Raw genomic sequence first — 13,460 nt, 5'->3', positions numbered from 1 at the left:
ATGTTTCTGTTGTTGTATTACCACATTTGTACATTTGCTGTAAATGGAACTTTTATTTAAAATAAAGGGTGAGAAAAATGTACTACTTGTCTAAACTACTGCGTGTCCTTTGCTGGTATCAACACCATGGCTTAACCCTTAATAATAATTTTATAGTATATATTTTATTCTAGTGTGTATAAATGCCTTTTAGTAAAATATCAATACTAAATGGGAAGAATGTTCTTGCAACACAAACATTAATGGAAGAATGGAGCAAATGTGATTAAATTAGGTTTTTATTTCAAAATATATTCAAACACATCAATAAGGCTTTAAATGACAGTGATGGAAATTTAAACTAAAGTCATTACAGTGACAGACAATCTCCTGTTGAATTCACATTTTGATAAGACACAGAAGTTGACTTCAAATGGTGTTACCTGTCACTGTATAATGTAACCCTAAAACAAAAAAATACATTATATACATATATATACCACATGTCCAACTTCCAGATGTGCATTTTACCTGTTACATTATAACTGATGCTGATGAGGCAGACATACCATACCCTGGTCAGTCAATATTGGGTATGTATTGTTTAGTACCCTCATCAAGCAGTTATTGCCCGTTAATAACATGGCCAAGAAATGGCACAGCCTGTGTTGCAGTTGGAAAACAGTGTGCAGTATTATTGTCATATTTGTTCAAGCTTTATATCGTTAGTGCTGTCAGCAAAGGTTTATAGGTGTAATTTCATATACATCATTATATGTTTGGAATGCATTTTCTCAGTGGTGGAAGAAGTATTTCGATTTTTGCTTTGCTTAAGTAAAATTAGCCACACAGTGATAATAGAAAATTCAAGAATTTTACCAAGAGTTGCATTCCACCACTAGTTTTTGTGTTTTGGGTATTTCTGTGTAGTGAAAATGCAGTGTTCAAAATACGTGCTTTTATTTTGACACGGTTACCCGGAAGTGTTTCTGCATTGACTGATTGAGAGTATTTTACTGTTAGCTTGTAGTTCAACAATGCAGGTAATGCTATTTTAATGCCCATATATTGTCATTTAGGGTATGGTACTTTGTTACACTATTCACTGGTCCTTTCATTGCAGTTCACCCTGTATATGTTTGGATATGGTGCTTTTAGTTTACTTATTTTTAGAGCTAGCAATAGCTAGCTTGCTAATAGGTAACAGCTAACGTAGGTTAATTCGCGTTTAAACTAGGTTAACATCACAATGAAGTCTACCTGAATGTGAAGTTAAACTGACATTAATTTGATGAACGCAGACTGTTGTTCGGATTGTTTTGTGTGTTCAGTTAAGTATCAGCTGCCGTACCACCAGACTTCATAACATCTTCTTTCCTCTGGCTGAGACTCCTCAACTCATCCTAAACTCATCCTCCTCCCTCCATATATAACGTATTTTACATGTGTTTTTCTTATGTAGCAAAATGGGACTACAATCCACATTTCGTTGTACAATGATGATAAAATAAAACAACTTTTTGTTCACCAGTGGAGCATTTCTCTTTTCTTTCCCTCAGCAACGAGAGGAGAAGCAGTTGGAGGCGGCGGTGGAGTCTCTCGTTTCTCGTGTAGCGCACGTCAAAAATGCTCTTCACAGCTTCATTTATAAGTTGGAAAATGAATACGAGCGATTAACATGGTGAGTAAAAGCATTCCCCCCAAAGATCTTTACTTTGTGTCTGCGGTCAAGTTCTCAAGCTAAGACTTAATTGTGTATATGAAAGAAACAATATTTAAATGTTGTTGTATTGTGGATTGTCCATATGATATTGAAGTGTTTAATGTTTTTAAACTATAGTTGTATCCCTCTGTTTGATGGAGGGTAGGTAAACGCAGTAATCCACACCATTTAACAGGTTTACAAACTATCCAACTTCATCCTTGAATAAATATGTTAGCTCTAACATTACCCTGTCAGTTGATGAGATTTTCTACTGCGTTAACGCTAAAAAGGTGAAACGACTTTATACGTATGTTTGACTCAAGATGCTCTGTTTTGTCATCAAAATGCACAAACTTAAATATGTCCTTTTGCGGAGTGTTTTCTTCTTCCCTTCTCAGATGTTGTGATTTGTGTTTGTGTCATTCAGGCCCTCTGTTTTGGACAACTTCGCGCTGATATCCGGTCAGCTGAACACCATCAATAAACTGCTGAAGAACGAGAAGACGCCGTCCTTTCGCAACCAGGTTATAATACCGCTGCTTCTGTCCCCGGACCGAGATGAGGACTTAGCAGTGAGTACCAAAGCCACGGACGGACGTTTCTACTTCTCTGATGTGTTTTTTTAGTTTTTTTTAGCAATCTCTCTGACCTTTTCATTCATGGCACCCCGCTTGCCCCCCTTCCCAACAGAAACTCACAGAGCAGCGCGTCCCAGTGTTCAGCCATGAGATTGTACCGGACTACTTGCGGACCAAGCCTGATCCAGAGGTGGAGGAGCAGGAGAAACAGCTGAGTGTAGAGGCGGCGCGAATTGGCCCAGAGGTGGCACAGGTCGGTTAGTTATCGGACGAGTGGATCGATGCTGTCTTACTCATACGCTGCTAAAATGTAGAACAGTCATTTGCCTTGCGTTGCTTACAGCTGTAGAGTATTTTTGCATGGTTCAAACACCCCCCGGTTATTTTTTTCATCAACAGAAACAGATCCAGACGTTGAATAAACTTTGTTCCAATCTGCTGGAGAAGCTGAACAATCCTCGTGATGACAGAGATGCAGAGAGTGCAGGTATGTTGCACTTTCACTGTCCAGGAAACTCATCTAAAATGTATTAATATATTTAAATATTTTTGACTCCTGTGCGTTTTTTTTTTTTTCTCCCTACAGCAATACGACAGAACAAACCATCGTTCAACCCTGCTGACACTAGCGCGTTGGTGGGAGCAGTTGCATTTGGAAAGGGGCTTTCCAAATGTAGGCCTCCTGGTCCAGTGGCCCCTGGACATCCGGGACAAGGGCCCATGATGGGTGGAGGTCCAACCTTACAGCAGGTCACCATTGGTGGTGGTTCAAGCCAGCAAGCAGGTATGGGAGGACCTGTGGCTCCACAGCAGCAAGGGCAGCCAGGTAGGAGACCTGGAGAGCTGGGTTAGTATTGCACCACGACTACTTTTGGTTGTTTGCTGTTAGTGTTCTTACAATGAATTTGTACTGATGTTAAAGGGATAGTTCGGTTGTACTTTTCCATAGTCAGTGTATTGCCTACGGTAGACGACGGTCAGCACGCCCCCAGTTTGGAGAAGCCACAGCAGTAACATTACTTTGTAACATAACTTTGCTCCCGTGCTGGTGTTCCTGTCTGTTTCTCAAAACTGGGGTCGTGCCGGCTGCCATATACTGTCGGTAAAACACTGACTATGGATTAGGATCTCGTACAACCCCACTTCAAAACATCGAACTATCCCTTTAAGCCCTTGCTGCTCTTCATATCCCTTTGCCAGCGTCTAATTTTGAGAATAATTGTATTTAGGATGTGGATGAGTTTTAGGTGGTTTGGGTCTTTACTTTGAATTTGATTACAGTAATATAATAAATACAGTGTTTATATATTTGATTACACCATATTTTGATACCCTTCCACACACAAGATCATCTAAACAGCAGTTATTGGATAGTAAAAGCGGAACAGAAAGATCTAACACATAATATTCTATTCAGTCAGATGATGCTGCTGGAAACGTTATGACTTCTTTGTGAATCTCATCCTCTTCCAGACGAGACAGAAATCATCTCGAATGAGCCTAATATTTCAAAGGGACTTTTTATTTTCACCCTTGATGTTTGCTGAACTCTTAAGATTTCCGAGTACACGGATGGAAATGCTGGACATTGCAGCAAAAGCATTCATTTTCTCCCTGTTGTTCTCTTTCTCAGGAAAAATGCCAAGCAGCATCAAGACAAACATCAAATCTGCATCTGGTTCAATGCATCCTTATACCCGATGAGGTCCTTCTTTTTTTTGGTTATGTTTATAAGCATTTGTTACATTTCACATCTCTCGCATTTGTAACTTTATACAAACCCATTATTTTCATAGAATGGACCAACATCTACGAAGTTATTGCTACTCTGATCTCTCTGAAGCTGTTTCACTCACATTGTTAGTGTAAAATGATCTCAAACATAAAATGTTAATATTTGCAACCATCCGGGTTCCTTTTTTATTTTCATTTTTGATACACCATCTGAACCTCTGTGTTTGAGCCACTAGATGGCAGTATGTCATCATTGTTTTGGGATTAGAAAGTATTTAGTACTGTACTATTGACTCAATAAAATATCTGCTTAAAGAACTACTTTGTGTCACGAATACATTTAAATCACTTTATTTTTTTATATTTATGCACTTAAGGAAAGTAATAAATCAACTTTCCTATTATCTCTCGCATTTTTTAATCTTAAACTAGTGTGCTTTGCCAGTAGCTTCTGTTTTATTTTATATAGATTTTACAATAAAGTAGTGTTTACACAGCTCTGTATTGTCCAAACTGTAACATTGCTGTATTTGATCATCGCTAGTGTTACGTGTCTTGACACGGACGGAACATCTGCCCATCAAATGACCATCCAGACATTTCAGACATGCGCACATGATCTCATGATGTCCCTTCCCGTATTTCTGCCGGTGTCCTCTTCCTCCTGCTCCTCTTTGCACATTTCGCTGCGGTACCAAAGGTGAGAATAATGAGGGCGGACGTTGCTCTGCGTGGCCTGATAATGTCAAAGTGTTTAAGAGGCCAAATGAGGAAGTATCGGTGCTGACGTGTGAGGGGGGCCCCGGCTCTCTCTCTCTCTCTCTCTCTCTTTCTCTCCCTCTGTCCACTCTGATCCCCGTCCTGCTGCACAGCGCAGCGGCCGTGCTGCTGTCACAGCATGCGGGCCCACCGCTGACCTACATACACCCTCTGTCCCCAAACAGGCAGACGTCTCGCTGTGTCAGCCGCCGTGCTCGGACGCTCTGCTGAGACAGCTCAAAGCTGCACAAGGTCAGACTCGCGTCCACGGATGAGGTCTAGATAATAAACAAAGACCTAACGGGCAGCAATCATGCAAAGCTCGGAAAACAACAAGGGGGGGTTTCTGTCCAACTTATCACCCGGAGTTACAAGAGTTATGCAGCTTTTGCACGTTTTTACCATTTGCACCAAAGCACAACACCCACCCCACACACACACACACACACACAAATAAATAAACTGGAGACTTGACTGACTTGACTTGACCCTTGACTGAGACTTGACTTGGCCATGTCCATACTACTCCGTTTTTACTCCGTTTACACTGAGCGGCCACACTACGCCGGAGTTTTGGAGCACCCTAAACGGAGGAGTCTGAAAACTCCCCCGAGGTTGGAGGTGTTTGAGAACTCCGGGGTTGCGTTTGCGTGTGGACGGTCGGATCCGGATGTGCTTCGAAAACATTATGCCCACACCCGTGTTCGCTACTGGATTGGTTCTTGGCAACCATGACGTCTCCGTCCCTGATTCGTCACACTCACTATCACGTAACCCGTACCCGGAAGAAAACAAACTGGGCTACCAGCGATTCATTTCAACATGGATAACTAATTGCAAGCGTTGCTGTTAGCACAACAGCTACATGATGTTGCTGCTAGCACAACAGCTGCTAGCAGCAGCTAGCAGCTGTTGTGCAGTAAAAGTCTGCATTTCTGTGGAGGAAGCAGCTGTTATTGGAGTGATTAGCAAGCGGCGTGACCGGCATCAGCTCTATGGAGCAGCTCGTTGTTTTTAGATTCTAATGAGAAGACACGCTGCACTAACGTTTTACTTCTTCCGTTTGGTAGCCTTGAGAGACCTTAGTCTGTAAGTATGTATTTATGAAGCATGAAAAGATGTACGTAGATATATTCTATTAGCGTGTTTAGTATAACATTTGTGTTGTATTAAATGCTAATCGCGGTTAGCATTTCTACATTGGCGGTAATGTTAAAATTAGCTTAGAAGCTAGCTAGGCGGACATGATGTTCAGAGCTACTAGTGAGAACAGACATCAACAACACGGAGGAAACGAGTGAGAGACGTGTGTTGACCACATTGATGGACCCATAATCTAGTAAACGTTTATGTGTAAGTGTTGATGTTAAAGTAAATTTGATGTGAGAGAGAGAGAGAGAGAGAGAGAGACCTGCAGCGCTGTAACTACGTCTGAAAAATAAAACTTCTAAAACGTTCCACGAACTGTGTCTGTTTGAGTTGATAGAGGGAGATTTTAGAGGAAGATCTTAAGTATCAAATACAACCTTTCATTATTAAAGACTACTTTATTACTCTGTCGTATTTTTTTTTTAACTAAGCAAGCAATCCACTTCCTGTTTACACTGTCGCGCATGCCCAGTGTACGTTAATGGTCACGTGCTGTCCGCCTTCGAAGGCTGCCGTCTGGACGCAGATCAACTCGAGAATGATGCTGAAACTCCCGTGTGGACGGAGATCGGTTCTCTTTGACAACTCTGCATCCAAGTAAAAACGGAGTAATGTGGACAGGCCTGAGTAAGGTAAACGATCAGAGTAAATCACGCCTGTATTTATCATGCTGCATTGCTTTTGGTGATAGAATGGAAATTAAATGAAGCACATGTGCTCATTTCCAGCCGGGTGCAAGATTATTTTCACACCGTATTAAAATGAATGAGAGCATAGTGGCCAAATCAATATAAAGGAAGAATTCCACTTTCATTGCACCTCTTTGGCGAGATGGGTCCACTGACACTTCATCTGCACGTCTCAATTTACAATGGTCTGCGATGGATAGATGATATTTCATGAGAACGTATCCTCTCAAAACAATTATGGTCCACTTTTGCCGCTGCCTTTTTTGCTTTTAAAGAGCAGAGCAGAATTGAGTTGTGGCTGTATAACTTATATAGATGTGAACATCCAAAATGCATTTTGGGAAAGGAATATGTGTGTGTAAATGATGAAATGACTGATGCCCGCATGAATTACACTTAACTGCCTCAGTGCCGGGGTCCTGGTATTGTGCATACTAGCTCACTGGCTCACTGTCACACTGTCATGGTTTACAGGGACACTGGAATGGTAAGTAACACATGTGCCTTTCCTGCTATGACAAGTCAAAAATGTCTGCTGTGGATCATTTGGCCCATCAGTGTCGAGATACGTCATCTTACACTTCTTAAGGGTTCCTATCTTCCCGACAATTTATGATTGAGAATTAGGAAGTAGAGGTGAAACATATAAAGGTTTGATTGACATGTTCTCCGTGTCCTATGATAAATAGGAATGATGTGCAAAAAAGAAAAACATAGATTTTCTGGTGATCCTTTCAGAGCGGTGAGAGCATAGAGATGCAGGCAGTGATTTAAATTGCACTCCCCGGAGAGGCGTGTACAGCAGGCTAATGTTACACTATCACTGCCCTGACACTGCTGTCACAGCCACATGTGACAGTTGTGCCTCTTCTCTACTAAGCAATTAGAATATCAATTCACTCCTTGTCATAAAACTAGCATTTCACACCAGAATCTAAATCCCATCCGTTCTTGTTGCCCTACAAACCCAAAGTGCAGTAGGCTATATATTTGGTCAAAATTGAGTTAAGAACTGGAATCTGAGTTCATCATAAAAAATATTTTACAATAGAATATGTAATTTGGGTTAGAAAAAAATAAATAAAAGAATTAAAAGAACTACAAAAACTGTAAAACCATCTCACAGTGACCACACTCCTGTTAGCTAAGGCCAGCTGCTGGTGAGATAACATTAGCTTAAGCTAATTTACACACTATTTCCTGTTTTCCCTGAATTGAAAACTATATTTGGATGCTTCAACATCTTAGTGATCGAGTTCGTCATACCACATAAATAAGACCCGAGGCTAAAGCATAAGTCATAACGGAGTAACACCACGTAAACTAGGCCTGCTAATAGCTAATGAGCCTAGCTTAAAGTCCCAGTGAAATGGTAGTCAGAGTGTCTTTAGTTGGCTTCAGTGGGACATATTCCCTAGTGAAACTGGGTGAATCAGAATATTTGGGATATTTACAGTTTAAATCATATCCTTTGCATTTGATTGGACCACCAAAAAACAGCGGCGGGCTTAGAATGTAGCACGCTGCTCACACCTCCATGGTTGTTAAAAGCTGCAGATTGATGGTCGGATGGCTGGATGATATTATTGGACGGTACTAGTTTGCGTAAGCACACATCATATTTTGTTTTACAGGAAGAACAGATGATTCCATTTTGATACAAAGAAATGTTTTGAATTTTATTTTGTATATAATGTCAAATAGCTTCATATGACTGATGTGATCTTCCGTTTTCCGACTCTATAGTGTAAGCCTTTAAAAATATATATTTATATGTTTTTGATTTATTTATGAAATTATTTCATTGTTCATTTAGTAATTTGTTAAGTAGAAGGTATTTTATGCGCCCTTTACATTGTTTTAGTGAGCGCAGTAAGGGCTTTTTTAGGTTTATGTAAGATCTGTGACAATGATTAATAATCTGCTTAACCATTGTGCCTCACTTTAAAAAAGCTTTGCTCTCATGTCCTTAGAGGACAAAACATGTAAAAAAAAACTGACATAAAATGCTGTATATTGCTGTTATTGTCCACTTTCACTAAATTAACTCATTTAACCAACATCTATCCTGATCACCATATATTTAATATATGTATATGGGATATGTCAATGATTAGCAAAAAAAAGTTATTTTGATGCATTTATGTTTGTGCAGGAAAATAGTATTTATTTTCCCCAAAGTGAGAACATAAGAAAATGTCTCAATCTGGTGGAAAATAATAAAACCTACAATTTTGAAGCTGGGGCTCTGGACTGAAAGTTGAATATAATAGGAATGCCAAAATTATCAACAAAAAAAAAATCCCCAAATGTCCTTAAGTGAGGCTTGAAATGAAGGTTTCACAACTCCTATATCTGTTACACATTTTGACTAAGAGCCTGAACAAACCTTCCCTGTCCCTGTCCTCAGTGCTCTCTGCCTTTGAGAGACACGTCTGTCACACAGACCATGAGGGGTCAGCAGTGTTTCACTGTTGGGAGGCACCAGCCTGCCACTAGCTCGGTCTGTGAAAACAGATTCCTTAAAACGCCTTCTGTTTTCACTAGTGATCTAAATATTAATTTGGATCCATAAATCAAGATTGTGTTTTTGTGTCGGAGCGGCGGAGATGGCACAGTCCCGACCGGTGCGTTCATTCTGAGTCTCGAGCCATGCTGTACATACTGGATAATGGGAAAACTCAATATGACAGCTGCCTCCTAAATTACAATATACAGTATGTAGCAGGGCAGCAGGAGGAACTGGGCAGTTTTTTGTTGTTGTTTTTTACCAGACGTAAATGCATCCTGACACCATAATCAGCATTGCTATCTCATGAACAGACAAGAGTTCCCTCTAAAGCGACACACTGCAGTGGCCAAATGTGTCAAATGACTTCATGTCCAGAAACGCAGGGAAAACATTTAAGAAGATGAAAACACAGACGCAAACTCAACACAGATTAGCTCACGGCTGCACGAGCGTCCACGTGAGCGGCCCCACTTTTTGTTGTGGGATGTGAGCGCCATAATTATTGCAACAGCAGTGTATCTGAATGTCCTTGATCATCAGCGAAAAAGAAAAAAAAAATCTTTTTTGTCTGTTCGATTCATGTTTCGGAGAGATAACTTTTTTCGTTTCTTTTAATAAGAGCATCTCCTGGCACTGTTTTAAAGGGTACTCCCCCCCCCCCCCCCCTTCCCCATCATATAATTGAATAACACGATAAGGTCCACATCTCGCTCATTATGGAAGCTTTAGGCAAATATAAAGAACCAGTTTACAGCCTTATAAACTCCCACGCCCCGGATGCTCCAATTTCCTGCGGAGTCTAATTCAAATGTTCCACGGTTGAAATAACTTGAAAGGCCACGATGACACACGCTGATCTGTGAAATCTTCTCCGAATGTCTCCTTTATGAAAGTTGGGATGAGAGGAATTCATTAAACATCTGTGGGTGGCATAAAGACAACACGAGACTGAGGCTCTGCGGTGGCAAAAAAAAAAGTCTTTGCCAAACTAAACTGTTTTCCAAATCGGAAATCTAGCAACACGCCCACGGCCACTAATTACTTGACCCTGTTCTTGCAGAACCTCCTCTACTGGAGTTATTTTAGGATTCACACAAGGTCTATCAGTGGAGGAGGAGACTTGTTTCATCACATTAATGCAGACCAGGGTTTCCTTGAGACAAAGCCTCTCCATTATGTCGTGACCACGGACCTTTTGTGTCGTCTGCTTGAGTGGCCCATTCCCTCGGGCACGTGTGTGTGTGTATCATGCTGGCAGGCGTTGACATAACTGATGCGCATTATGCGTTGCGCATATAGGGCCATATGAGCCTTGTTATTGTCATTGATATAATGTGAGCCCTGAGCCCCCACTGCACGTGCCACATGCACTGCGGCCTGGTTGAGGGTGATTGATATGAAACTCTGGCGATGAGAGGGCTCAGATCAGGTGTACGGAACCAGCGGGGACGAGGTTTAAAGAAGACACAGGGGGCTTTCTTCTCACACAAAATAGCAATGAAGCATTTTGCAGATCTAAAATACGGACAAATCTGTGCGTGGTCCATTTTTTTTCATTTTTTAAAAAGTTTTGAAATGGAATTTACGAGGATGCTCTCTATCATTATGTTACAAGTCAGAAAGAGTACATTTGTTTCAGCTCATGTGGTTCCATCAGAAATTGTTTAATATGCACAGCCTCGTTGTTGTGCGCACTCTGATTGGCAACCAGGGCCGGATTAACCCACTAGAGGGGCCCCATGAGCTGTGGGCCCCACAATCTATTGCCGGAGATGCTATAAGCGAGTGCATATCCTTTGCGGAAGCCTTTTTTCGGCACCCGTGTACGTATACGTAAGAGGTGCGACACACAGCTGGAATAATCTCAAACCACAGCGGGGCTCTACAAATGTAGCTGTTGCTTTTGTATTCATAGGCTGAAGTTATTTGAGACGATCAAATGCCGACATCAAACATTCTGCACCTTCACAGTTTGTGCGGCGCCTCGTAAGGCCGCTGTTCTACCCGCATTCCTCAAAGACATTTCACCTTGATGTAATTTATTGTGCTCGTCCAATTCAACCGCTGTGATCGCAACGAGATCGTAGTCGTAGTCAGGAGTGTGTTTCTGTGTATAGAATCTATATCACCCAAATCTATATTAATAGAATTGAATGAATCGTGCGGGCGTGGTCCTGGCTCCCCCTTTGCTCCCAGCGGCTGCTCGTCGTACACACCTGTCTGCAATAAAGCTAATCATTCCTCACAGTCTGCACACCTGCTTCTCATCAGCCTGCAGTACGTCTACCTTAAATCCCTGTTGTCCTGTTTGCTCCCCTTGTGTAACCTCAGCCCGCCCACATCCCTCGTTCTCGTCCAGCCTGGTCTCTCAATACGCCTTGTTAAAACTTCACCAGCCTCAGTGTCCTGCGTTTGGGTCCACCCTTGAGACACCGCAACAGTAAGTCCAACACCCACTCTCAGTTAGCCTCCACTAGCTTCTGTAAACTCAGTGCAATCTCTCATTCAGCATCTTGTGAGCACAGAAATAACTGCAGCTTCTGTTGAGCCGTGATGTTTAGCCCACAAACGTCTAGGGCTTATGGGATATAGTGTAAGATAAAGGCAGCTCAAAACATAGGCCAGGCATATACGAAGCAAGGTATTGTAGAATATATACTCACCTGCATGTCATTACCAGAACCATTAGAGAGGACAAGACTTCAGTAACAGCAGTCAGCCCAGCATGCGCAAGACTAGGAGGCAGCTAAATGGAATGCAGCCGTCGTTCATTGTATGATTTACACCTGTGCTTTTCCTACTGTCACCTGTCGACATGTAATTGGTGAAAAGGCCCAAAAAGACCAAGCATTTTTACTTCTATTTTTTTGTCTCAAAAGTGAAAAGAACAAACTGTATATTTCCTTCAGCGATCAAAGAGGCAGCATTTAGACAAAGCTGCTTAAAATCTATTTGATTTGGCTTTTTAGACATTTAAGCTACTGTCGCTTCAACTGAATTAAAATATCAACATTTCAACGTGAACCAGTTTCTACATACATATAGAAACAGTCTCAAAATGCTGTAGAGATACCAGTTCATGTTCAAACTTTCAGCCAAATTCACTCAAACCAAGACATCAAGGCATCTTTTGAATTGCAAATCGGTGATTTGTGGGAATGACTTGCTCCTCTTGCAGTAGATCAAAAATAATAACACCTGCCATCTGATTCGTATTCCTTTTAAAAATGTACATAAGCCAGTTCAATTTTAGAGTGAGTGACCTTTCACAAGATGATTTTTTTTTTGTAGGCTACCTGTAATTTATTACTCTTCGCCTATTTCAGCCAAGGTATTTGTTAATGGATGAAACACCTCAGACAGTCCTGAATCTGTTCCTGACTGGATTTGCTGTAACATGGATAATGATCAGTGTACTCTTCTTAAAAACCTACATAGCATTTGTCCCGGTGTGGCACTGTATCCAGCCTGTTTGCTATGTCCCGGTGTGGCACTGTATCCAGCCTGTTTGTTCGAGGAGTCAGAAATTCAAAAGAACGTACAGCGATTTTACTCCGAATGGGATTTACACCTTTTCACCACGTAATGACTGAATCAGCCTCACAATGTCTTTTTGGTTTCCTCAGGAGCACATGAATAAATTAAACGCGTCCAACATCTCTTGCCTTTCATGCCTCAAACAGTGGCCCTTTGATAGAAACAAGGAGGCTCCTCCATGTAATTACATTTGATCATGTTTGCAAATGTCACTCCCACTGTCTCTGTCACGCTCCCTGATTTCGGATGCTCCTGGGAACCTCTTCCTAATCCACAAGTTAATGTCTCAACCCCTTCCTCTTTTTTTAAATTTTATTTATTTTAATTTCCCAAGGATGGATGAATTGGAGAAGCAGAATCAGACATCCTGTCTGGTTTATCTGGAGGAGAGAGATAAGTGTGGATTCCGCCTCTTTCAGGGAACGCACATTAACCATGCCTCGGAGGGAGAGCGGGGTGTTTGGATGAGGGGGGGGTGGGGGTGTCTGTCTGCCGGGAGCGCACAGCTTTCACTCACTTGGAAAACTGTGAAAATGTCCCCTTCACACCCTCGGCAGCTCGGCCGAGCTCTGGCGCCATGTTAGTGGCGATGAAAATGCCTGCGTGCAGTGGCATACTTGCAAGTGGGGCGTGCAATGTTATCCAGAGGTGTTGGACTGACAAGTCTACAACGTGCAAACTTGTATCCTACAGTGACTCCTGACCCTGACCCCGTTACAAACGTCTGGAGGAGAAACCATGCGCAAGTTTGAGCTGAGATTCAGCTTTGTAGGCGGAAACTTGACAAAAGCACACATGAAAAATGACTAAAACTGCAA

General features: G+C 41.7%; 1 protein-coding gene across 3 annotated transcripts; it reads left to right on the top strand.

Moving 5' to 3' along the window:
* Positions 1 to 951: 951 nt before the first annotated feature.
* On the top strand, positions 952 to 4,317 carry med8 (mediator complex subunit 8). 3 transcript variants are annotated; one of them, XM_076107474.1, is made up of 7 exons: positions 952 to 1,022; positions 1,539 to 1,660; positions 2,112 to 2,256; positions 2,375 to 2,515; positions 2,662 to 2,749; positions 2,849 to 3,046; positions 3,896 to 4,317. In XM_076107474.1, exons 1-7 carry the CDS (start codon positions 1,017 to 1,019, stop codon positions 3,964 to 3,966), a joined length of 771 nt encoding a protein of 256 aa, XP_075963589.1. In that variant the 5' UTR covers positions 952 to 1,016; the 3' UTR covers positions 3,967 to 4,317. The 3 variants fall into 3 exon arrangements, with proteins under 3 accessions (XP_075963589.1, XP_075963588.1, XP_075963587.1); XM_076107473.1 differs by having other exon boundaries at positions 2,849 to 3,088; XM_076107472.1 differs by having other exon boundaries at positions 2,849 to 3,109.
* The last annotated feature ends 9,143 nt before the right edge of the window (positions 4,318 to 13,460 follow it).

This window comes from Anarhichas minor, unplaced genomic scaffold (assembly GCF_050575085.1).
Source record: "Anarhichas minor isolate MPS153535 unplaced genomic scaffold, ASM5057508v1 ptg000039l, whole genome shotgun sequence".
NCBI classification, from domain to species: Eukaryota; Metazoa; Chordata; class Actinopteri; order Perciformes; family Anarhichadidae; genus Anarhichas; species Anarhichas minor.
This window is presented reverse-complemented; position numbering and strand designations above follow the sequence as displayed.

Coding starts and splice junctions, on each gene's coding strand:
- med8 (XM_076107472.1), top strand. Junction 1,661..2,111: donor GAATACGAGCGATTAACATG/GTGAGTAAAAGC, acceptor TGTGTCATTCAG/GCCCTCTGTTTTGGACAACT. Junction 2,516..2,661: donor TTGGCCCAGAGGTGGCACAG/GTCGGTTAGTTA, acceptor TTTCATCAACAG/AAACAGATCCAGACGTTGAA.